The 22,027-nt window shown below is 43.3% G+C and overlaps 6 protein-coding genes across 8 annotated transcripts; 4 read left to right on the top strand and 2 right to left on the bottom strand.

Moving 5' to 3' along the window:
• The first annotated feature begins 225 nt into the window (after positions 1 to 225).
• On the top strand, positions 226 to 1,139 carry Prosbeta4 (Proteasome beta4 subunit). Its single transcript, XM_002051949.4, has 3 exons — positions 226 to 402; positions 471 to 696; positions 756 to 1,139. Exons 1-3 carry the CDS (start codon positions 312 to 314, stop codon positions 1,057 to 1,059), a joined length of 621 nt encoding a protein of 206 aa, XP_002051985.1. The 5' UTR covers positions 226 to 311; the 3' UTR covers positions 1,060 to 1,139.
• Positions 1,140 to 1,413: 274 nt separating this feature from the next.
• Positions 1,414 to 2,511, top strand: Nubp1 (NUBP iron-sulfur cluster assembly factor 1). The gene has a single exon (XM_002051950.4). It carries the CDS (start codon positions 1,510 to 1,512, stop codon positions 2,440 to 2,442), a length of 933 nt encoding a protein of 310 aa, XP_002051986.1. The 5' UTR covers positions 1,414 to 1,509; the 3' UTR covers positions 2,443 to 2,511.
• Positions 2,443 to 7,044, bottom strand: glu (structural maintenance of chromosomes 4-like protein gluon). The gene is made up of 5 exons (XM_002051951.4): positions 5,839 to 7,044; positions 5,152 to 5,776; positions 4,780 to 5,090; positions 3,034 to 4,714; positions 2,443 to 2,974 (listed from the first exon to the last, which is right to left on the bottom strand). The coding sequence occupies exons 1-5, from the start codon at positions 6,951 to 6,953 to the stop codon at positions 2,534 to 2,536; spliced, it is 4,173 nt and encodes a 1,390-aa protein (XP_002051987.1). The 5' UTR covers positions 6,954 to 7,044; the 3' UTR covers positions 2,443 to 2,533.
• A 612-nt stretch (positions 7,045 to 7,656) lies between these two features.
• On the top strand, positions 7,657 to 10,943 carry ChLD3 (Chitin and LDLR binding deacetylase 3). Its single transcript, XM_002051952.4, has 4 exons — positions 7,657 to 7,953; positions 9,265 to 10,015; positions 10,076 to 10,604; positions 10,665 to 10,943. Exons 1-4 carry the CDS (start codon positions 7,776 to 7,778, stop codon positions 10,941 to 10,943), a joined length of 1,737 nt encoding a protein of 578 aa, XP_002051988.2. The 5' UTR covers positions 7,657 to 7,775.
• On the bottom strand, positions 10,664 to 13,436 carry LSm7 (U6 snRNA-associated Sm-like protein LSm7). The gene is made up of 2 exons (XM_002051953.4): positions 13,304 to 13,436; positions 10,664 to 13,244 (listed from the first exon to the last, which is right to left on the bottom strand). Exons 1-2 carry the CDS (start codon positions 13,316 to 13,318, stop codon positions 12,927 to 12,929), a joined length of 333 nt encoding a protein of 110 aa, XP_002051989.1. The 5' UTR covers positions 13,319 to 13,436; the 3' UTR covers positions 10,664 to 12,926.
• A 296-nt stretch (positions 13,437 to 13,732) lies between these two features.
• Positions 13,733 to 21,285, top strand: BuGZ (Bub3 interacting GLEBS and Zinc finger domain protein). 3 transcript variants are annotated; one of them, XM_070208809.1, is made up of 7 exons: positions 13,733 to 13,911; positions 14,127 to 14,434; positions 14,788 to 15,070; positions 15,134 to 15,626; positions 16,429 to 16,893; positions 20,546 to 20,675; positions 21,032 to 21,285. In XM_070208809.1, exons 1-7 carry the CDS (start codon positions 13,871 to 13,873, stop codon positions 21,157 to 21,159), a joined length of 1,848 nt encoding a protein of 615 aa, XP_070064910.1. In that variant the 5' UTR covers positions 13,733 to 13,870; the 3' UTR covers positions 21,160 to 21,285. The 3 variants fall into 3 exon arrangements, with proteins under 3 accessions (XP_070064910.1, XP_070064909.1, XP_070064911.1); XM_070208810.1 differs by lacking the exons at positions 20,546 to 20,675; positions 21,032 to 21,285 and adding an exon at positions 17,906 to 18,231 and having other exon boundaries at positions 13,734 to 13,911; XM_070208808.1 differs by lacking the exons at positions 20,546 to 20,675; positions 21,032 to 21,285 and having other exon boundaries at positions 16,429 to 18,231.
• Positions 21,286 to 22,027: the final 742 nt, after the last annotated feature.

Here is a 22,027-nt window from a genome sequence, read left to right as displayed (position 1 = left end):
AATTTGAGTTTCACTAAGTTAATTCAAGTTCCATTTTTTTTTTGAAGCAACCTAAAGTATTTATCTGATTTACAGTTATTTAAAACATCTTGTTCTCGCTATCGATAGTTTTATGTCTTCTCTAGCGTTGTCTGGTCACACTTACTCTTAGTTGCCAATATCGAAACGATGCGTAAGTATCGATAAGTGTCTCGGCTGCTATCGAAACTAAATCGCCCGACCACCACTTTGTCGTGAAACAACTACAGGAGAAAATTTACTCAAGTCATCCTAACAACGAGCCGGAGTAAAATTAATATCACAATTCTAAAATGGAAACACTTCTGGGCATTAAGGGACCTGATTTTGTTATGCTAGCAGCAGACACAACTCACGCCCATTCTGTAGTCGTTATGAAAGAAGGTAAAATATTTAGCGGCGTGCATTATCGGGTTCGATTTTAACAAAAATTCTCGCATCATAATTTGTAGATGAGAACAAAATCCATAAGGTGGCGGATAATTTGTTAATTTCAACGGTTGGCGAGTCTGGCGACACCGAGCAGTTCACCGAGTTTATTGCGAAGAACATTGCATTGTACAAAATGCGCAATGGCTACGATTTAAGTCCACATTCGGCTGCACATTTCACTCGCAAAAACCTGGCGGAAAGTCTGCGTAGTCGCACACGCTACCAGGTGTTCATGTTCATTGCCGGGTGAGTCCCATTGAACTTAATTTAAATGACGCTTGATTCATAGTTAATTCTTATATTAGCTACGATCCCGCTGAGGGCCCCGAACTGACATTCATTGATTATCTGGCGTCGGCACAGTCTGTGAATTATGCCGGTCATGGCTACGGCAGCATGTTCTGCTCCAGCATATTCGATCGCTACTGGCATCCGAATATCACCCAGGAGGAGGCCTACGATGTGCTAAAGAAGTGTGTGCTGGAAATTCAGAAACGTCTGATTGTTAACTTGAAAAACTTTAATGTGGCGGTTGTGGATAAGAATGGGGTTCGCCATCTGGATCAAATCAGTTCCAAGAGCTTAATCGATTACAATGCTGCCGCTTAATCAAGTGGCCGATAATCTTATTTTAAGCATTTTAAATGCACATTAAAGCAAAATAAAAGATTTGGATTTTGGTATGACAACAGCTGGACTATTGAATTCCAGTTATTTGAGGATACATTCAAATAGATAAGCTGGTGTTTATCTTGCTCCGGTGACCAGCAATCTCTTTAGGCACTTGCTTAAAGCTAAAGTTCATATTTTGAAGTTAAATGAAATCATTTTTTGTATTTAGCCTAAATATATTGAACATTGCCATTTTCACAGTTTGCTGTTCAATTAATTGCCCGATGTTTTTGCTATCGACTATCGATATCGAATCGTGATCGAATTGCTTGAAAGCGCCAGTCATTTGGCATTCACCCAGAACGTCGACAGTCGCTTTATCAACTGCACTTGGTTTATGTTTCATTGCCATTTCACAACGCATAAATAGATATTGAAAAATATAAAATGCAAGCACCGCCGCCCGAGCACTGTCCTGGCGTGGAGAGCGAACAGGCCGGCCTTGTCAGCGCCTGTGCCGGCTGCCCCAATCAAAGCATTTGCAGTGATCCCAGCAAGAAACTTGAGGATCCCGGCAAGGCGCTGGTTGCCGCCGCCATGAAAGATGTCAAGCACAAGCTGCTGATTCTCTCCGGTAAGGGAGGTGTGGGCAAGAGTACGGTTACCACGCTGCTGACACGCTACTTGGCACGCAGTTATCCCGATAACAATTTTGGCGTCTTGGACATTGATATTTGTGGGCCATCGCAGCCGCGTCTGCTGGGCGCCCTGGGCGAGAATGTGCATCAATCCGGCTCAGGCTGGTCGCCGGTGGGCATAGACGACAATGTGTGCCTAATGTCCATAGGCTTTCTGCTGGGCTCTGTGGATGATGCCGTCATATGGCGCGGGCCCAAAAAGAACGGCATGATACGACAGTTTCTCAGCGAGGTGGACTGGGGAAATCTGGATTTGCTCTTGCTGGACACACCGCCGGGTACATCGGATGAACATTTGTCCGTGGTCTCGTATTTGCGCGACGACAACGCGCCCGAATCCTTGCACGCCATTATTGTGACCACGCCGCAGGAGGTGGCGCTGCTGGACGTGCGCAAGGAGATTAATTTCTGTAAAAAGCAACGCATACCCATCCTGGGCGTCATTGAGAACATGAGCAGCTTCCGCTGTGGACACTGCGGCAACAGCTCCGAGATCTTTCCCGCCAAAACGGGTGGCGCAGCGGCCATGTGCATCGAAATGGATGTGCCGCTGCTCGGCTCACTGCCGCTCGATCCGCTCGTGACACGCTCCTGCGATGCCGGCGAGGATATAACAGCCATGCGCAACGAGACCACCGAAGCGCTGGCCACCATCTGCAGCAAGATCATGAGCAGCCTCTAGTCTAGTTTATTGTTTATTATGATTTGTACTGTTTATTAAAGTTATGCGTATAGATATTATTAATATTAATTATGTTATTTTTAGATGGCTCCTAGGCATTTATGGGCGCTGCGGCGGCTAGCGGACTTTGAATGGACATCTCACTGGCGCCAGCGGCCACTTCATTGACACTAATCTCCTCCTGCACCACATGCGTGATCGCTGTGCTCTCGAGCCGCGGCGCAAACGTTGTATCCCGGCCGCACATTCTAGATTCTATTTCCGCCTGCAGCTGTTGCTGCGTTGCCTCCAGCTGTTGCTGCGTTGCCTCCAGCTCGCCGTTTGGTGCGGCGAGGCGCAGCGTAACATCCTCCATTTGCGTGACATTCATACGTGGCTGGGTTGGCGGCGGCAAAGGATCGGGCGGATGATTCACCAGGGTAACCGAATCTGTGCAGTCATCCACCTTGTAAATGCCCACCAGATAGTTGGACAGCTCGAACATGTTCACGCGCAGCGAAACAATTATAAACTGGGCATTCTTGGTGCGCTCCTAAAAGAGAAGGCAAGTTGTAGACGCGAGCAATTAGTGCCAGGAGCAGCAGTTCTTACCTTGATATAATGGCCTACAATGGAGACGTTTTTGAAGTCCAAGGCGGCATCGATCTCGTCCATAAAATACAATGGCGATGGCTTATAATAATGCAAGGCAAAGACCAAGGCAAGCGAGGAGAGCGTTTTCTCTCCGCCAGACAAATTCGAGATGTATTTCCAGCTTTTCTTGGGCGGACGCACAGTGAACTGTACGCCCTCGGTGAATGGATCCATGGAGTCAACCAGCTCCAGATCAGCATCGCCACCCAGCGTAATCATGCGATACATTTCTTTTAGCTTGCGTGTGATTATGTTAAATCCCTCCATGAATTCCGTATAGCGACGCTTGCGCACCTCCTCGTACTTGTCGCGCATCTCGTTACGTTTCGAGGTGATGTCCTCGAGAACGCGCACGCGATCCAAATAAACCAAACGCTTGTCCGTAAACTCCTTGATGAAACCCAAATTAGGCTTAATTTTCAGCTGTTCCTCAAGCAGCGTCTGCTTGTACTGCATGTCCTCCAGATTATTCGCCTGCAGCTCCTCCTCGTTGAGCGTTTTGAGCGGTGCCGGCGGCTCTGTTTCGCCGGGTATTTCATTCAGCTTGAGCGGCTTCAGCTGCGCCTGCCAACGCGGTATATCCGATTTCACCTCGTTCATCTTGGCTGCAGCCGCCTGCAGTTTGGTCTCAATCTCAATGCGTGCCAGATTACGTTGATTCTCTTGCTTGTTCAGCTCATCGATTGCCTTCTTTATGTCCGACGATTGCGACTTGGCGCTACCGATGGCCTCCTCGGCCTTAGACGCTTCCTCCTCCAGCTCATTCTTGCGCTCCTGACACTGCTGTCGCTCCTCGTTGAGGGTGCGCAGCTTGTCCTCCGCCGTTTTAATATTCTCTCGCAGATTATTGTTGTTATTCTTGAGACGCTCAATGCTGCGCTCCGCGGTGGTCAGCGCCACATTCAGGCTGCGTATATTGCTGGCCAGCTTCTCGATCTGGCTGGTTGCCTTCTTCAGCTTGGCCTCCACGGGCTTCACTGTATTCAAGCGCAGCGCATCGTATTCAGCCTGCACTTCGCTGATTTGACTGGACATGGCCTGCTCCTTTTCCACGCGCTGCTGCAGCTGCTCTGCGGCACGTTTTATGTGCGCCTCGAGCTCCTGGACGGCACCCTCGTCTGTGGTATGGGCCTGCATGCGTTTGCGCTGCGTCTCGCACTGTTTTAGGCTGCTGGCCATCTGCTGCTCCTGCGATTTGATGCTCACCGTGAGACGCTTCTGTTCCGTTTCACTGCGCTGGAGATTCTTTTGCAGCGTTTGTATCTCATACTCCAGGCGCCCCTGCTGCTCCTGGCAGTAGTTGATGCGTGTCTGCAGCTCCTCGGCCCGCACCTGCATATCCTCCAGTGCCTGTTGCGATATCAGCGAGCTGTCTGCAGATTCGGCGGTCTTGGTGCGCACCTGGGTGCCCATTTTGCCGCGCACAGGTCTATTGCCGCCGCCGGACATGGTGCCCGCCTGCTCGATAATCTCGCCACGCAGCGTGACCACACGAAATCGTTCCCGGCCATAGGCAATGCGTGAACCCTGCTCCAGATCCGTGGCCACCAGAGTATTGTGCAATGCCATATAGAAAGCGGTCTTGACGCGTTCATCCTCCACCTGCACCAGATCGTAAAGACGCGGCACATTCTCGGGACTATTTATATATATAAATTATTATATTCAATAATGTAACAATTCTAGTTAAGTATTCGAACTCACGTGTTAATGCGATGCGACTTGCTGCGCCAATGCTCCATGCGATTGAGGGGTATAAAATTGGCGCGACCCACATTATGCTGCTTGAGAGCCTTGATGGCAGCCGTGGCGGTGTCGTAGGTGTCCGTCACAATATTATCGAGGCGTCCGCAGGCCGTGGATATGGCTATGTCATACTTGGCATCAATGCCGCCCAAATCACCCAGGCGTCCAAGTATGCCCGGAATTTTGCCTTCAGCCTTCATGCGCATCAGAAAGTCCAGGACTTTGTCGTTGGAACGTTGCGCTTGCATATTGGAAGAGCGCTCGTTGATCTGACAAGGAAAAGGAGCAATTGTTAGACAAATGATAACAGCTATAAGCGGATAGGGCTACCTCTTCGCGCAGCTTGCCGCACTGCATGGCCAGGTTGCGCTCCTCCTTGGCCAGCTTTTCCACCTCCGCAGACTTGGTGCGTATCTCCTCCTGCAGCTGCGGCATATTTGTGCTAAGCTCCTCCAATTTGGTGGTCATGTTTTGCAGGCTCTGCTGTGCCGATTCGTAGGAGCTCTTGAGTGATTCATATTTGCGCGCTTCGGTGGTCTCCACTTGCTTTAGTATCTTCAGCTTGGACTCGTGCACCTGCAGCTCCTCGCGTGCCGTGTTGACGGCCTCCTTGAGTCCAATTAGCTCATCGCTGCACTTGAGACGCTTTTCGGTTAGCGGCTCGGATTGCTCCTTGAGCAGTGTCAGCTGCTTCTCCAGCTCCTCGTTCAGTGTGAGCTTCTCCTTTTCCAGGCGCTCCAATTTATGCTGGCATTCTTCGATCTCCTTGGCATTTTTCTCTGGCAACTTATGCAGCTCTTCGAGCTCCTTCTCATTTTTATCAATATTCGTCTTGTCCTTTTTGCGCTGTTTGTTGGTGTTTTCCATGGCGCTCTGGACCTCTGTGTAGCTGCGCTCCGCGCCCACCAGCTTCTTCTTGATGTCCTCGCGCTGCTTGACCAGCGCCTCGTAGGCTCTGCAAATAGAAATGGCAAATATGAGTCGAAGGATTCGGTCTGTGCCGCACTAGCAACCCACTCAATTTCCTTGCGCACAATTAGCTCCTTTTCGGCACGCTCCTTTTTCAGGGCATCGGTGCCCTCGTCATGGGTTTTCAGCTCCACGCTGCACTGCTCATGCTCCTTGGTATACTCCTCCAGCTTCTGTTTCTTAATGCTTATGTACTTCTGTGTCACCCAGTTCTTGGTGCGCATGTATTCATTCTCCTTGCGCAAATACTCAACGGCCTCATTGAACGGCTGCTCCAGATCCTTCATTTCACGCTCAGCCAGCTTGCAGCGATTATGCTTCTCCGTGCGGTCATCTGTTAACTGATCCACACGCTGATTGATCTGCTGCAGCGGCCGTATATAGCGCTGTGTCCCAATTATGTCCTCCAGGTACTCCAGCATGCCCGTTTCGTTCTCGTTCTGGCCCTTGGTCTTCATCATGGCTATGGACTCCACCTCGCCCTGCAGTATAAGGAAACGGTTGTGCTCCAGGTCCACGTGATGCTTCTTCAGCAGCTTGGCCACATCCTTGAGCTGGGCACGTTGATTGTCTATCTGATAATAGGACGAGTTATCCGACATGGCTGTGCGGCGCACATAGAACTGTGAGCCCGCCACCGGCTCACTCTGGCCATCGCCCTTGTCCACCACCTGCTCGAAGTGTACGGCCACCGAACAGCTGTTCAGATTGGGATGGGCCTTGGAATTGTGTATCAGTGTCGAGAGTTTCTTGCAACGAATGCGATTGGCGCGACAGCCAAAGACAAACATCATGGAGTCAATTACATTGCTTTTGCCGCTGCCGTTGGGCCCAATAATCGCGGTAAAGGAATGATGAAATGGACCCAGCTCCACCTCGCCGGCATAACTCTTGAAATTGTAATTGACAATGCGCTTTATGATCAGACGCGGCCCGACGCTCTCCATGGAGCAATGCGGCGGCACCGGCGGCGGTATATATATATCACCGATGCGTGTGCCGCCCTCCTCATCGTCAAAGATTAGCGCCTCGTCGAGAGCGTCCAGTGCGGCGGCATCCGCGGCCTCCTGCTGGGCCTTCATCTGCTGCTGTTGTGTTAGGCGTGCGGCGCCGCTGGTGCGACAGCCGCCGCGAGCCTGTGGCGTACCCAGGCTGGGTCGCATTTCGCTAACAAAATTCTGTCACAATAACGAGAGAAACTATTTAAAATCCTTAAAACAGTTCGCGTCTCCTGGCGCTAAAATAAAATATGACGCTACGGCACGGTTGCATGCGCTGAGTTATGCCTCTAGCGGCATTTACGTTAACTAAAACTCACCGAGTTTAAAGCGAGTTGGCAGCCCTCCGTGCAAATAAACGTTTTTGTTCGTTGCAATTTAAATGCACAATTCAAATTGAATTACAAATTCGTTAATTGATGTAGAAATATTTTTGCTTGTTACTCTAGATGAAACTGCTTGCAACTAAACAATTACAATTAAATGTAAGCTCGTAATTAGAGTACTGGCGCAAGGCTACTCTTATTTGAGTATTTAGCTGAAAATTGAGAAAGTCATGCTGCATTAACGATAAGCGATAAGAAATTATGCACTCTATTTAGAATATAAACAATATCGTGTAGTAGCGCCGTTCGATAATTATGTTTACACTGATTTTAAAACAAACATGCAAATCTGGTATATTATTTATTTATTTATTTAAAATAATTGCATGTACAATTAGAAGGAAAAGTATTCATATAAAAAAACTAACTCAACGAAAGAGAGCTTTCTCCCGCGCCGGGCATTACAACTGTGATACATATAAGCTCTGATATATATGGCCTGGTCTGCAGCGCCCATGGCTTCAGTTTGTTTCGATCTTCAGCAGCTGCGGTCGCTGCGCACGCGCAACTTGAATTTGTGTACACGCCGGTTGCAATTTCGCATTTGAAAAAAAATAAAAATAAAAATAAAACCGACAAAAGAACTGGAAATCAGCATAAAATGCTGCGCCCGCAGGGAAATTCAAATAACCGAACGGGTTTCACAGTCAAGGTCGACGCTCACAAACGAAACCGTTATGGGCGCTGCACATTAACAGCTATGCAAAAATCGATGGCACTTATTGTTGTTGGTTTTGTGGTCATCTTCGCGATTATGTCGTCGCATGCTACAAGCATTGGTAAATTTACCGCTCTCTCTCTCTCTCTCTCTCTGGCTCTCTCGCTCTTTTGTTTGACACCAAATTTACTACCTGACTTTGATTGGGTGCGTTTTGTTGTTGTAGCTGCTTTTTTGTTGCTGTTGTTGTTGTCATTGGCATGCGCATGCGCAGGCGCGCGCTTCGGGTGTGAAAGTTGTTGATCTGTTTGTTACATAATCAACTGGGGGCAGCCGCCTGTGCATTGAACCCCAAATGACAGTTGCTGAAAATTTTCCTGACCCGCTGTTTAACCAAGCTTTGGCAACTAAAAAAAAAAATGCTTTAACTGTTACTTTCTAAATGCTGCAGCTGCCACCTCACACACAGACACACTGATTTCTATACACGCAATCTGCACACACACACACACACAATTGTAACAAATCTTGAGATCGCATCTTGCATTTTACACACACGCGTCGCTTGCCCAATCTCTTGAGTTACGATCTGCTCCAGCTATGCCGCCAAATCAACTGTGCGTGTGTATATGTATCTAAATGTGTGTGTGTGTTGCAAACGCAATTGACTGGCTGCTACCAAAATTGGCTTGGATACAGGGGCGTAGCCAAGCATCTATAAAAAGCCCCCATGTGGCATCTCGAAGATTTGCATATGAGAAAATTGGACTCTAGCTAAAAACAAACTATTTCCAAGCAAAATAATATTGTTCTTAGAGCTTTCGCTTACAGATTACATAATTAAGCTAGAAGAAATAGATTCAAAGCAAAACCTAACCTATAAACCGATCCCGAACCTAACTTAATTCCTTTTCTAGTTCGTACATTCCCAAATCTTTTGCTGCACATAAATAAACGGAATGCATAGAGAGCATTGAATTGGTTAGCTTTCATATGGATATTTTTGTTAATCTAAAATTATACAATCAAATCGCGTGTACATTTTTCGAAGTCCAAATTTGTCACGTAAAGTGTGTCACGTCACGTATGCCTTGTTTCGAAAACTAAAGAGTATATAATTACAATTTAATTATAAATTTAAGGCGGCATGAATTAATTCTAGTCCTGCATTTACATCTTACATATATATCATCTAACCGTTGCTTAAAACTTAGGACCTAGTCGCAGCACTCCATTGTAGCCCCTGCTCGCCGGTCTGATATGGGCTGCGTGATCTAGGCGCTAGCCAAGATTATTGCGGCAATGGGCAAACCCCCTGCCAAATGTGGACGTGAGCAGCTCGTTTTTTCTTTGGTTTTTTTTGGGTCAACGTATTAATTAGTTTTGGCGGTAATTAGATATGAAGCTATCTCACACACGACCTGCTTTGCAGACAATGCCAACGAACCGGAGCGGGCAGCGGGCGCTGGTGGCAATCACAGTCGACATAGACGCTCCAGCTCAAGCGCTGTCTGTATGCACGATGCACGCTTCTATCGCAATCCCAATCGACCGGTGCACAAGATTTGGACGAACAGCGAGTGCGCCAAGTATTTCTTGTGTCTGGACGGCGAGGTATTTGAGTTCAAGTGCTCCGAGGGTCTGCTGTTCGATGTGGTGCGACAGATTTGTGACTTTAAGGCGAATGTGGATAATTGTGATATTAGCGCTGAGACGCCGGCGCCCAAGCCGCTGCTCGAGATGGCCGACTGTGCGGATGAGACACAGCTGGGCTGTGCGGATGGCACTTGTCTGCCGCAGGAGTACTTTTGCGATGGCTCCGTCGACTGTCCGGATGGCTCCGATGAGGGCTGGTGCGATGTCGAGCATGATCCGAATGCGGCCGGTGCATGTGATCCGCGCAAGTGTCAGCTGCCGCATTGCTTCTGCTCCAAGGATGGCACCCAGATACCCGGTAATCTGCAGGCGCAGACTGTGCCACAGATGATATTGCTGACCTTCGATGATGCCGTCAACCATGACAACTGGGAGCTCTTCTCCAAAGTTCTGTTTACTGCAAATCGACGCAATCCGAATGGTTGTCCCATACGGAGCACTTTCTATGTCTCGCATCCGTATACGAACTACCAATATGTGCAGAAACTCTGGAACGATGGACACGAGATTGCCGTGCATTCGGTGACGTAAGTCTTGGAGCTAATTGCGAAATCTCAACTACAATTGAATTTTCTTTCTCTTTGCAGTCATCGTGGTCCAGAGCTCTGGTGGTCCAAGAATGCCACCATTGAGGATTGGTTTGATGAGATGGTCGGCCAGGCGAATATTATTAACAAATTTGCCAGTGTGCGTATGGAGGAGTTGCGGGGCATGCGGGTACCCTTCCTGCGCGTCGGCTGGAATCGGCAGTTTCTCATGATGAAGGAGTTTGGTTTTGTCTATGATGCGTCCATGGTGGCGCCGCACTCGAATCCACCACTGTGGCCGTACACGCTGGACTTTAAGATGCCGCACAGCTGCCTTGGTGCCAATCAAAATTGTCCGACGCGCAGTTATCCAGGCATTTGGGAGATTGTCATGAATCAGCTGGAGGCGGGCGCTGGCGAATACACATGCGGCATGGTCGACAGCTGTCCGCCGCATTTAACTGGCGAGGATGTGTATCGCATGCTCACGTACAATTTTAAGCGTCATTATCTTAGCAATCGTGCTCCATTCGGATTATACTTCCACTCCACGTGGTTCAAGAAGATTGACTACTTGAATGCCTTTTTGGTGGGTATCAAACTCAGTTCCTGTCTTGTAAATGTGTGTGCTTAAGTGCGTCTTCTGCAGAAATTTTTGGATGACATGCAAAAGTTGCCGGATGTGTACTTTGTGACCAATCAGCAGGCCATACAATGGATGCGCAAGCCCACGCCCAGCAATCAGCTGCATCAATTCGAGCCCTGGCACTGCCAGCCCAAACAGCTGGAGCCGCACGAGCAGGTCTGCCAGATGCCCAACGTTTGCAAGGTGCGCAGTCGCGTTCTGCAGGAGGATCGCTATTTTTATACGTGCATGGAGTGCCCGGCACAGTATCCCTGGATACGCAACGAATTTGGTCTAGAATAGCCAATTGTTTAGTTTTAAATTGTATTTATGTTACATATTTTTCATTAATTGATGGCTCTGGCGACCTTTCCATATTTCAATATTTATTTGTTGGCTGGCTCGAGGTCCGTGTTTGTTAAAACAAACAATGAAAAACAATTTTATTCAATTCTCTTCCGATATATTTCGGTTGCACATCGGCAAACCGTCTTCAGGGCACTAACACCAAGATACAAAAAACAATTAACAATTATAATACAATAAATTAAACATTATTTCGAACATTTTACATACATTATTTTACACGTCTGCGCTTTTTGACGTGGAGATTGTTACTGAGGTTGTTTGACTGTTTAAGAGGTGTCTGTACAAGTGAGCGCAATTTTCTGTGTCTGTCTTGTAGTTTAGTCGTTTGTAGGTTGGTGTGTTAATTATGTGTAGCATTTCCAATGTGTGTCGCTTGTTATAGTGTTGTTCTTGTTGTAAGATTGTTGTTTCATCAAAATTTGGTGTGTGGTTGCTTCTTATACAATGGGTCATAAGTGCTGTTTTCTGTATATTATTTTGATGTCTTAGTTTGAAGTCCGATTTATGTTGACTAATCCTTGTTTTTAGCTTCGATTTTGTTGTACCTATGTAGACACTATTGCACTTGTTGTTGTTATCCCCGCCACATGGTATTTGGTAAACGACGTTGCTTTTTTCGATCATCGGGATTTTCGACTTTATCTTGTTGAAGAATTTTTGTAATGTATTCGTCGGTTTGTGTGCTACTTTTATATCTTGTTTGTTATAACAGTCTGAGTTTGTGAGGCGTTCTGATAGTCGTGGTACATATATTAGTGATTTGTATATTTTAGCAGGTTCTGTTGGCTTTTTTCTTTCGATTTGTCGTCTTTTTAATAATGTTTTGATTATATTTGGGGGGAAGTCATTTTTGGTCAAAAGTTCTTTGATTTCATGTTCAATTTCTTTGTGGTATATTGTGTCCGATATTTTCATCATTCTATTCATACAGCCTAGTGCTGTATTGATTATCATACTCTTTGGGTGGTTTGAATTGAAGTTGAGTATTCGTCCGGAGGCTATGGGTTTCCTATACCACTTTATTTTGAGTGTGTTGTCCATTCTGCTTACAATAGAGTCTAAAAATGGTAATTTCCCGTCCTTTTCTAATTCCATTGTAAATTTTATCTGTTTGTGGAAGGAATTCAATTCTTTTAGAATATTTTCCACGTCTATTTTGTTCGTTATGGCAAAAAGGTCATCTACATATTTGGTCAAGAGTCTTGGTTTAATTTTTAATTTATCTGTAATCTTGTCCAACAGTTCCTCCATTAATATATCTGCGATTACTGGGGAAGCCGGTGATCCCATTGGCATTCCCTTAAGTTGTGTGTATATTTTGTCTTCGTATTTGAAATATCTGTTTTCCTGTATGCAAAATCTAACTATGTCCATAAATAGTTGTTTCGGTATATTCGTGTGCTCTTCTAATTTGGTCCATTTTTGTCTTATTGTGTCAAGTGCTAATTCTATTGGTATGCTGGGAAATAAGGATACTACGTCAAAAGATACTAATGTTTCCTCTTCTCTAATCTGGGAGTTGTTGACTCTGTCAGACACAGAAAATTGCGCTCACTTGTACAGACACCTCTTAAACAGTCAAACAACCTCAGTAACAATCTCCACGTCAAAAAGCGCAGACGTGTAAAATAATGTATGTAAAATGTTCGAAATAATGTTTAATTTATTGTATTATAATTGTTAATTGTTTTTTGTATCTTGGTGTTAGTGCCCTGAAGACGGTTTGCCGATGTGCAACCGAAATATATCGGAAGAGAATTGAATAAAATTGTTTTTCATTGTTTGTTTTAACAAACACGGACCTCGAGCCAGCCAACAAATAAATATTTTTCATTAATTTAAATGCTTGCAAAACGTATTTTTATAAACCTTTGTACGCGAACTTTTCCTTAGCCTAAGCCCAGCCAGCATATCCTTTTACTGCGTGATAAAGGGATTGGCTATGCTTTCGACGCCGTCCTGCGGACAGATGAGCACTAGCGCTGTGCCGCGGCATACAACCAGGCCGAGACTGCGTGTTGAGTCCTCGGTCAGTTTGTAGGGCTCGTCCGAATCACGCAAATACTCCACGGTGTTGTCTAGCACCAGATTTAGGAGGGCATCGTAACCTTTTAGAATGCCGGACGCCTCGCGACCTCCAGCGAATTTGACGCGTATTTGCTTCTCCAGATATTTGGATAGATCCAGAATAGACTCCTTGCGGCGTTTCTCTTTGCCATCGTTGTTGCCACCTGTCTAGGAAGCGATAAGCAACTAAATGCATAATCTTTATAATTGTTTAATTGCTTTTTTACCTTTTTATCAGCCATTTTATCTTAATCGTTTGCCGGTTTCGCAAACCTGCACAATGTTTATTTATCGATATCGATAGCCGGCGTTACAGCGTAGCCACATTGAGTGCCGCCAATCGATACTTTTTAATGATAGTACGTCAGTATTTTTTCTGATTGTTATATCGGAACTTTAAAAAATACTAGCAGCAGAGGGCCGGCGATATATCGCGAGCGATATATCGATAAATTGTACATAAAAATTAATTATATTAATATTAATTTGGTGTAATATTATATTACTTTAGCAATAGATGTAAAGAGTAAATAAGCCAAATTCATATGCTGATACACTCAGCACACCTAGCTATAAAACTAAATTAATCGATTGTGACAGCAAACTATCGATGACGCATTATATTTATGACATCGTAAGCATTTCACCTCTAGGGCACACTCCATTTTGTTTTCTCACGATACCGATACCGACACGACGCTTGAGAATAGTTTTTTTGTACAAAAAAGTCGTAATTTATTAGTATTAAACCGAGCGCCTTGTCTTATTCAAGTGTTTAAAGCAAAGTTCATATAATGGGTCGTAAAAAGAAGAAGGCCTCCAAACCCTGGTGCTGGTATCCTTTTCAAATAAATCAAATGAAAATTTTACAGTGCTCGTTTCGCCTTTACGTGTGCGCTGCGAGCCTCGCTAAAAAAATTTGTATCTACTCACACACACACACATATGCATTTATATAATGACTAGTGTTGTTGTGGGAGTCGGCAACGCCGAAAAACCTCAAAATATCTTGTTCTTTCCTTAACCCATATAACTAACTAACTAACTTAGGTACTGCAATCGCGAGTTTGACGATGAGAAAATTCTCGTGCAGCACCAGAAGGCGAAACACTTCAAGTGTCATATATGCCACAAGAAGCTGTACACGGGTCCGGGCCTCTCCATACATTGCATGCAGGTGCATAAGGAAACGGTGGATAAAGTGCCAAACTCGCTGCCCAATCGCTCCAACATTGAAATTGAGATATTTGGCATGGACGGCATTCCAGCGGAGGATTTGCGTGATCATGAGCGTCAAAAGAATGGCGGCAAATCCGACTCGGATGATGATGAGCCGGCTGCCAAGAAGAAAGTTGAATGTAAGCACCAAAATTACGCAGAAAATTATTTAAATCAATGGCTGCAAACCAAAAAGTAAAAAAAAAAAGAATTTATAGAGAGCCTACGCTTTAGCCGTGGGCTTGTTCAACATCTTCCCTTACCACGGGTTGGGTTGGAATCCGATTTTCTAAGAAAATGAGATACTCCGATCTAAACTGAAACGTCTCGTTAAAAAATGGAATTGCAGTTCGTGGTTTGTTTTGTAGCCTTGATTTAAATGCATCCATTTGTAATTGTAGCTTCCGAACCTATGTTAAATCAGTCCAATTCCATCAGCTACTGCCTTTCGTTTTAAGTGCTTCATATAAATATATATCACGTATCCTTGCAGATCCCATGTCTGTGCCGCCGCCCATGATGATGCCACCCAATATGATGCCGCCACATATGTTGGGTCAGTATGGCATGGGCATGATGCAGCATATGCCGCCATTGCCTCCATACCCGATGCCAATGATGCCGCACATGATGCCACCGCGACCCATATTCCCAGCAGCAATGGCAACCACCTCAGCGGCAGCTGCCGCAGCAGCCGTGCATCATCATCAGCAACAACAGCAGCAGCAACATGCCGCTGCCATGGCCCAGCAGAAACCCACGTTTCCGGCATACAGGTTGGGCTTAAATAAATACGATGTTTGTGCGGCCATAATGTATAATGTATTATGATTTTGCAGCAACGCCACCATAAGTGCTCCACCAACCACCAATAGTGCTGGTGTAGGCGGCGGGGCGGCGTCAAACGCTGCGCCCGCGCTTGCACCCGATCCACACAATCAGGGACGCCCGCCAAATGTGCCCAATGCGAGCAGCAGTGGCGGGGGCGGTGGCAGTGTTGTAGCCGCTGTTAGCACAAAGATAATGCATCCGGCGGAGGATGCCAGCCTGGAGGAGTTGCGCGCACGACTGCCCAAGTATCAGGCGCGCGTAGCTGCCGGATTGGTTGCAGCCGCTGCAGCGCCCAAAAACAGTCCAACCATGAATAACAATGGTAGTGGTGTTGCTGGTATTGTTGGGATTAGTGGCATCGGTGGTGGAAGCGGAGGCAGCGCTGCCTCATCAATGCCTTCAACGCCGCCACCGCCCTCACTGTCCGGCATATCGCCAACGGGCAGCTCTGCCGCCGCGAACGCAATCGCTGTCAGCACGGCCATCTCCAAGGCACAGGAAGTGAGTTCTTATCATAGTTATAGAAACCATAGTCAATATAAATGAGCAGACGCAGACGCACAGACACCGACATGGACTTGTACAAAAGACAAAAACACACAGACATTGCGAAACACTTGCAACATTTAATACACACACACACATATATATATATATATATACATATATATATTTATATATATATATGCATAACAATTCAGATGCAGATCTACAAAATTAACTGAGACTGTGTCGTGTTTAACGCGTTGCGCATTTTAATAATTCCAATTATACATCCACGCAACTATACGCTGGACATTATATAGTTTTATTTTTCTTATTATCGCATATGAAGCGACTTTTGGTTCAATTATTTTTGCAATTTCGAAGAATGCGTGCACGACCACAGAAAACGGCCGACAATGGAACACGGAAAGAGTTTTACAAAAAAAAAAAAAAAAAAAAAAAAAAAAATTAAAGGAATAGAAAACAACATAAAAACCAGATTAACAATTTAGCATATAGTATGATATATGTCTGTACAATTTTTTAATTAAACATACAAATTAATGGCAACAAAACTGAACGGCGGCTTTCAATTTTAACACCAAGTTAAGTCAATTTAAGATTTTAATAATAGCACAAAAATAAAAAGATAATCAAAAAAAAAAAAAAAAAAAAAATATTGCAGCGGCGAGCGCGCATTTCGAATTTGCAAAGATATATACATATAGCTGAACTGTGAACACAGTTCAGAATGCCTAGCGAGAATCTTAAGTTTCTGCTTGGTTTAAAACAAAATACTTCCCAAATTTATTTACAGACCGCCGCTCTGGTGGCCGTGGCGCAGGCGCACGCGCACGCACAGGCTGCTCAGGTGGCACAGGTACAGGCCGCGCACGCGCACCACATGCAGGCCCAGGTGCAGGCGGCTCAGGTGGCTCAAGCCGTCGCTGTGCACCAGCATCAGCAGGCGCAGGCGCAGGCGCAGCAGCAACAACACCAGCAGCAGCAACAACAACAACAACAACAGCAGCAGCAGCAGGCACAGCAACAGCACCATCAGCAGCAACAACAGCAACACCAGCAACAACAGCAACACCAACAGCAGCAGCAGCAGCAACAACAACAACAACAGGCGGCCCAACAACAGCAGCAGCAACAGGTCAAGCAACTGGAAGATCTCAATCGTGCTGTGATGCTGCAACAACTCCAGGCGGTGCGTCAATCAGGCAATCCTGGCGCAGCTGCAGCGGCGGCTGCTGCCGCTGCCGCGGGGCTGGGCATGGTAAGTGTTAAGCTGCGGCCAGCGCTCTGTACAGCGCTCGCTGCCAACAACGACATCTTTTCCAATTTGACTAAAATCCTTGAATGCTGTATCTCTCAATTTTCTCAAAGAAACAAAAAAAGAACTACTTTTAACTCGTTCTCTAAAAGGGTGACAACTATTATACCCAACCATTCAGAATGTTCGGGTCTAGCCACGCTCGTGTCGATATATACCATTTTTTTTTTTTTTGACCGCCCCAGTGTAGAGCTCATCATCATCATCATCACAGCTCATTTGCAATTCATTTAATTTAAAGCGCAAATATAGATGAGTCATTCAAATCTGAGCTTTATACAAGGGTTGTATACGAATGAGAACTGATCGACAATTGTTATAGTTATAAAACTGTTTGCCTTTAAAGATAACTCCAATTACAGTTGATCTCTTTATTATTTAAAAACTATTAAACTCCAAACAATTTTTTCTCTAATGTAATAATCTGTGGTAATATATTGTTGAAAATTGTCTATATTGGAGATTATATTCTTCCTATATGTTGTCTTAAAATTTAAATAATGTATACAATTGTAATAATTCTTTTGTTGGGTTTTAGTATTGTACAAGTTAACATTTATACTTTCTTATTATTATTATCATGCAAACTTATCTATTAATTCGAATTCTACATCTGTGTGTATTTTCATTTACTTTCCCAACTTTTTTTTGGAGATCTCTTTAATCTTCTAAGATATGATTCCATTGACAAAATTTCAGACAGCTATCAGCTTCTGCTCGTATACAATCCGCTTAGGGTAGTCGGGGCTGCATAAACTGTTCCTAACATCTACCTCTTAAGTATTCCTCCTAAGCCTCTATTTCCTTCACACATTAAAAACTTAGTCGAGCTCTAGCACAGTGACCATTTATGAATAATCTAAGTAAACAAAACAAAAAAAAATCTATACATATATCAAATTGAAAAGAATCTAATGTTGCAGTAACAAAATTAAAGTTAACATTACAATTGCAGTGCAGTACAGTTGAGTGTTGATAAACAAAATGCCAGTTGCAGGGCCGACAAACAGTTCTATACTACAGTATGTATTTTTGTACACTTCACTTTTCATAAAAAAAAAAAAAAAAAAACAAACAAAAAAGTAGCCCCAAATGCGAATTACGAAAGATAAGTAAATGCCAAAATTCCATTATAATATGATATGTATACAATACTCGTAAACGTACTCGTACATTACTGTACTTACTATGCAAGTATTACTCGTAGTAGTCTAAGCAAGTTCCTTCCACAAGAAAATAATATTTAAAACAAAAAAAAAAAAAAAAAAAAAATAAAAAACACCCATCCATCCAATCCCGAACAACATAAGCATACTTACATACCCCCACATTACATACATTTACCCACCTAACCATTCCAACCAAAATGTTCCCCATCGACTATGATATCTATAGTGATAATGGTAATGCAAATGAAAGTTCCATAGTACGTACTGCCTTGCAAGCACATTAACGTTAAACGTTTAACGTCAACGTAAGCGTTAACGTCACGTAACGTAATGTTGAGAGTTATTAACTATGCAAGCCATGTAAGTACATTTTGTATAATTAATTCTATTAAAATTACTTTGAACTTGTCGTAATGGTTGCTGCGTTGGTTGGTTAATTGATTGATTGATTGATTGGTTGGTTGATTGATTAATTCATATCCACACAAAAAAAAAAAATACTACACACAGCATTAAATATATAATATATTTAAATGTATTGATATCTATTTAAAAAACACACACACAACATACACACACACACAACAAATCTATTTTATCTAAATGTTTTTTATCTGTAAATTGTACAACGTATTTCCATACCTTCGTATCGTACACAAATTATAAACACACATCTTTTCATCATCTATGTTATACCTCTAAGCGCAACAGTCTCCTCTGTGCTCGTGCATCCTTCTGTCTCTCTATCTCGCTATACATACCATATATACATATATATATACATATATATAAATGAATATATATATCTCATCTAAACTAACACTTTTGGTTGTTCTATCCAAAAAATGTACACTTTACACACCTCGAGCTGGTACCATCTGCGCTTTTTATACTACACAATGTTCCACTTGGTTTAATGGTGCGATTTTCATATCTTTCCGAAATATTAGACTCGTTTTTAGCGTCAAACTATAAAATGTCCTTTTTTGCTCGCATCTTTCTAACCGTCCGGGAATAGAGCTGAAAAACCAGAGAAATTTTCAATATCCTTTTACTTTTAATATTTTTTAAAATATTTTTGATTATTTTCTACATTTCTTTTTAGAGGTGCTTCTTATAGTTAATTTACAAATAAGTGGTATCATTTTTTAAAGTTGCTTCTTAAAGTTTATTAAAATTAATTAATTTCGTTTCAGTTAGGGGTACCCACTATTTGAATAATAATTTTTAAAACATGTGATCAATAAATTTGGTGCTCATAATTTTTATTTCAAATCTAAATTTCGTATAATAACTCGCATTTAAATACTTTTTATATATACAATTTTTTTAAAACTTGTATTATATAATAATTATATCCAAACGTTAGTTCTTCAGCTCTATTCCATAACTACATTACTAACAGTGTAACACAGTTATACATATATTACGCCTCATGGCGACCACGCCCACCATTCCATAGCTAAGTATACCACAAAGACTATATCTAACTATAAAGAAAGACTTAAAGTATTGGAACTTGAACTCGACAAACGTTGCCTGCCTGGTTAGTAACAGATTTGTTTTTTTTTTTTTTGTTGAAATCTCTTCGTAGCGCAAGACAAATATGTATGTATCCAAATCCAACAATCATTATTATAATTTGTTTTTTAAGTTGCTTTTTATCTGTACTATATACAAGCTATCGTTCAAAAATCATATGCGAAATGAAAGAGCGCGCGCGAGAGAAACTCTCTTAAGAATTGTTTTGCCAAAGTGTTTTTTAGGGTCGAGATCGTAACGTAACGATCTGGCCTCCCCCATAGCTACTCATCATCGTCAGTTCAGTTTTCGAATTGTAAGTACGTTTCTTTTTTAACCAACAATTTAATTTTCTTTCATAATATTTGTATTTATTTTCAAATATGTATTTATTTATATTTATTTATTACGATAGTTTTCTAATTAAAATGCAAAAAACAAAAGCAAATTGCTTTCCACAAACAATGTAAAAGGAGAAGAGTTGCTCTCTTTATCTGTCTCTCTCTCTCTCTCTATATATATATATATATATATATGTATATGTATCTATATATATCTCATTGTAACATTGTAATGCGATGCAAAAGTTTCGACAGCAACAACAACAACAACAACACCAACAACACACACACATCTATTTTATTCATTTAAAGAATAAGTACGCAAAAACCAACTTATTATTAATATATTCTAAATACCAACAAGAAAACCAAAAAAAAAAAACAAAACAAAAAAAAAAAAAAAGAAAACATAATTAATAACAACTTAGCTAATTTTGTGTACAATGGCTTCGATATACACACCCCAATACGTTCATCAGAATGCAACTAAAACCCTTTAATTCTACCTCTCTTCCATGCTCTTCTGTATCTTTACGCAACGCCCATCTGGTCCACAACCTGCAGATGCCATTGCCCGGTCATGTGCAGTTAATGCAGCCCATGCTGCGACCCGGAACTGTAGCCATTGGACCTCACGGCGCCCTGATAGGTGGCAACATGCTGCGTCCTGGTCCGCTGCCCGGCATGCCAGCAGGTGAGTACTGTCAGACTGACTGATTGATTGACTGACTGACCGACTAAGGACGACCTTTATTAACTTCTTGTGGAAACTTGGTGGAAAGATCTTAAAGATCTATGCAAACAGAATTGATGGTCAAAGTCTCAGAAGGTGAGTCTTCAGGTTTCATCAAGTTAAGATTCTAGAAAATTGTTGGAAAATTTTGTATGAAAGCTCTTTTTATTTTGTTTCCCTTTTATGAGATGTGGGTGAAAAAAGGAGATGGGAAAAAGTTTCCCTTGCAAAGGCGGGTGTACCGGCTATACTAGCGCATTTATATATTTAGGTATTTGTGTGAAAAGAATCTCGAATTAAAATCTCGAAACTTGCAGGTTTGCTGCCCATGCAGGCAATTGGATATCCCGGCTTGCCTGCTGGCGCGATGCCTATGCCGGGCATGAGCGTAATGCTGCCAGGACATCCGAATATGTTGCAGATGATGCAGCCGCGTTTCAGATGATGCCTGCCCGCTGCTGCGCCCGGACTCTTGCAGGCGCCAACGCAGACACATCCACAGCATGTGCGTTTTCAGCGGGCCGGATTGCCGGCGCTGCATCCGCAGGCTCAAGCGCAGGCATCGCTGGTGGGTTTGCCGCTGCCGTTGCTGTTCCATGATTGAGAGGAGTGGCCGCTGCAGATTAACAAAAACCACAACAACTAGTGCAAAGAAAAAGCAATCACAACAACTGCAAGCAAGTTTTCATACTCAAGCTACGCAATTCCAAAAGCTCTTTTTTAAATGTATAACAGTTTTGAGATACGTACACACACACACACACACACACGTCACACAGTCACAGGTTGCACCCACACATACACACTGACACACACACACAGATACACTAACAGCAATATGCGTAGTAATACTTTTTATATGTACGAGTATCTCCTAGTTGATGCACCCAAACTTTGCTTTTCGTAATTGACCAAATTCTTAACTTTTCTACTCTATATATTTTTTTTTTTTAACATCAATTGGTTAACTGGTATGTGCACTCTCTGCCTTCTTGCATAACAACATACTACATATTTGTCAAAACACTAATCAACACTGTAACAATTAAACAACACTACGCTGTGTACGAGTGCGAAGTGAATCGCATTGCATCGCATCGCTTCTCATCTGGCGCTCTCTTTGCTGGCACGCGGTTCTCTTTGCTGTACTGTTGCTGTAGTTCTTACTCTCTTTCGCTCATATAACTCTCTCTATCTCTATCTCTCTAGTTATATTTGTAACCGTATTTGTACAATACCAGCAAATTACATAATACTTATTTACTAAAATAATACCATAAATAATGTATATTTGTTTACATTCTTTTCATTAT

This window comes from Drosophila virilis, chromosome 4, assembly GCF_030788295.1.
Source record: "Drosophila virilis strain 15010-1051.87 chromosome 4, Dvir_AGI_RSII-ME, whole genome shotgun sequence".
Lineage (NCBI taxonomy): Eukaryota > Metazoa > Arthropoda > Insecta > Diptera > Drosophilidae > Drosophila > Drosophila virilis.
Note: the sequence above shows the minus strand (reverse complement) of the source record. Positions and strands in the feature narration are given on the sequence as shown.

Coding starts and splice junctions, on each gene's coding strand:
- Prosbeta4 (XM_002051949.4), top strand. CDS start 312: ATGGAAACACTTCTGGGCATTAAGGGACCTGATTTTGTTATGCTAGCA. Junction 403..470: donor TGTAGTCGTTATGAAAGAAG/GTAAAATATTTA, acceptor CATAATTTGTAG/ATGAGAACAAAATCCATAAG. Junction 697..755: donor GTGTTCATGTTCATTGCCGG/GTGAGTCCCATT, acceptor TTCTTATATTAG/CTACGATCCCGCTGAGGGCC.
- ChLD3 (XM_002051952.4), top strand. CDS start 7,776: ATGCTGCGCCCGCAGGGAAATTCAAATAACCGAACGGGTTTCACAGTC. Junction 7,954..9,264: donor GTCGCATGCTACAAGCATTG/GTAAATTTACCG, acceptor CCTGCTTTGCAG/ACAATGCCAACGAACCGGAG. Junction 10,605..10,664: donor ACTACTTGAATGCCTTTTTG/GTGGGTATCAAA, acceptor CGTCTTCTGCAG/AAATTTTTGGATGACATGCA.
- BuGZ (XM_070208808.1), top strand. CDS start 13,871: ATGGGTCGTAAAAAGAAGAAGGCCTCCAAACCCTGGTGCTG. Junction 15,071..15,133: donor CCCACGTTTCCGGCATACAG/GTTGGGCTTAAA, acceptor ATGATTTTGCAG/CAACGCCACCATAAGTGCTC. Junction 15,627..16,428: donor CCATCTCCAAGGCACAGGAA/GTGAGTTCTTAT, acceptor ATTTATTTACAG/ACCGCCGCTCTGGTGGCCGT.
- Nubp1 (XM_002051950.4), top strand. CDS start 1,510: ATGCAAGCACCGCCGCCCGAGCACTGTCCTGGCGTGGAGAGCGAACAG.
- glu (XM_002051951.4), bottom strand. CDS start 6,953: ATGCGACCCAGCCTGGGTACGCCACAGGCTCGCGGCGGCTGTCGCACC. Junction 5,777..5,838: donor ATTGTGCGCAAGGAAATTGA/GTGGGTTGCTAG, acceptor TTCTATTTGCAG/AGCCTACGAGGCGCTGGTCA. Junction 5,091..5,151: donor GCGGCAAGCTGCGCGAAGAG/GTAGCCCTATCC, acceptor TTTCCTTGTCAG/ATCAACGAGCGCTCTTCCAA.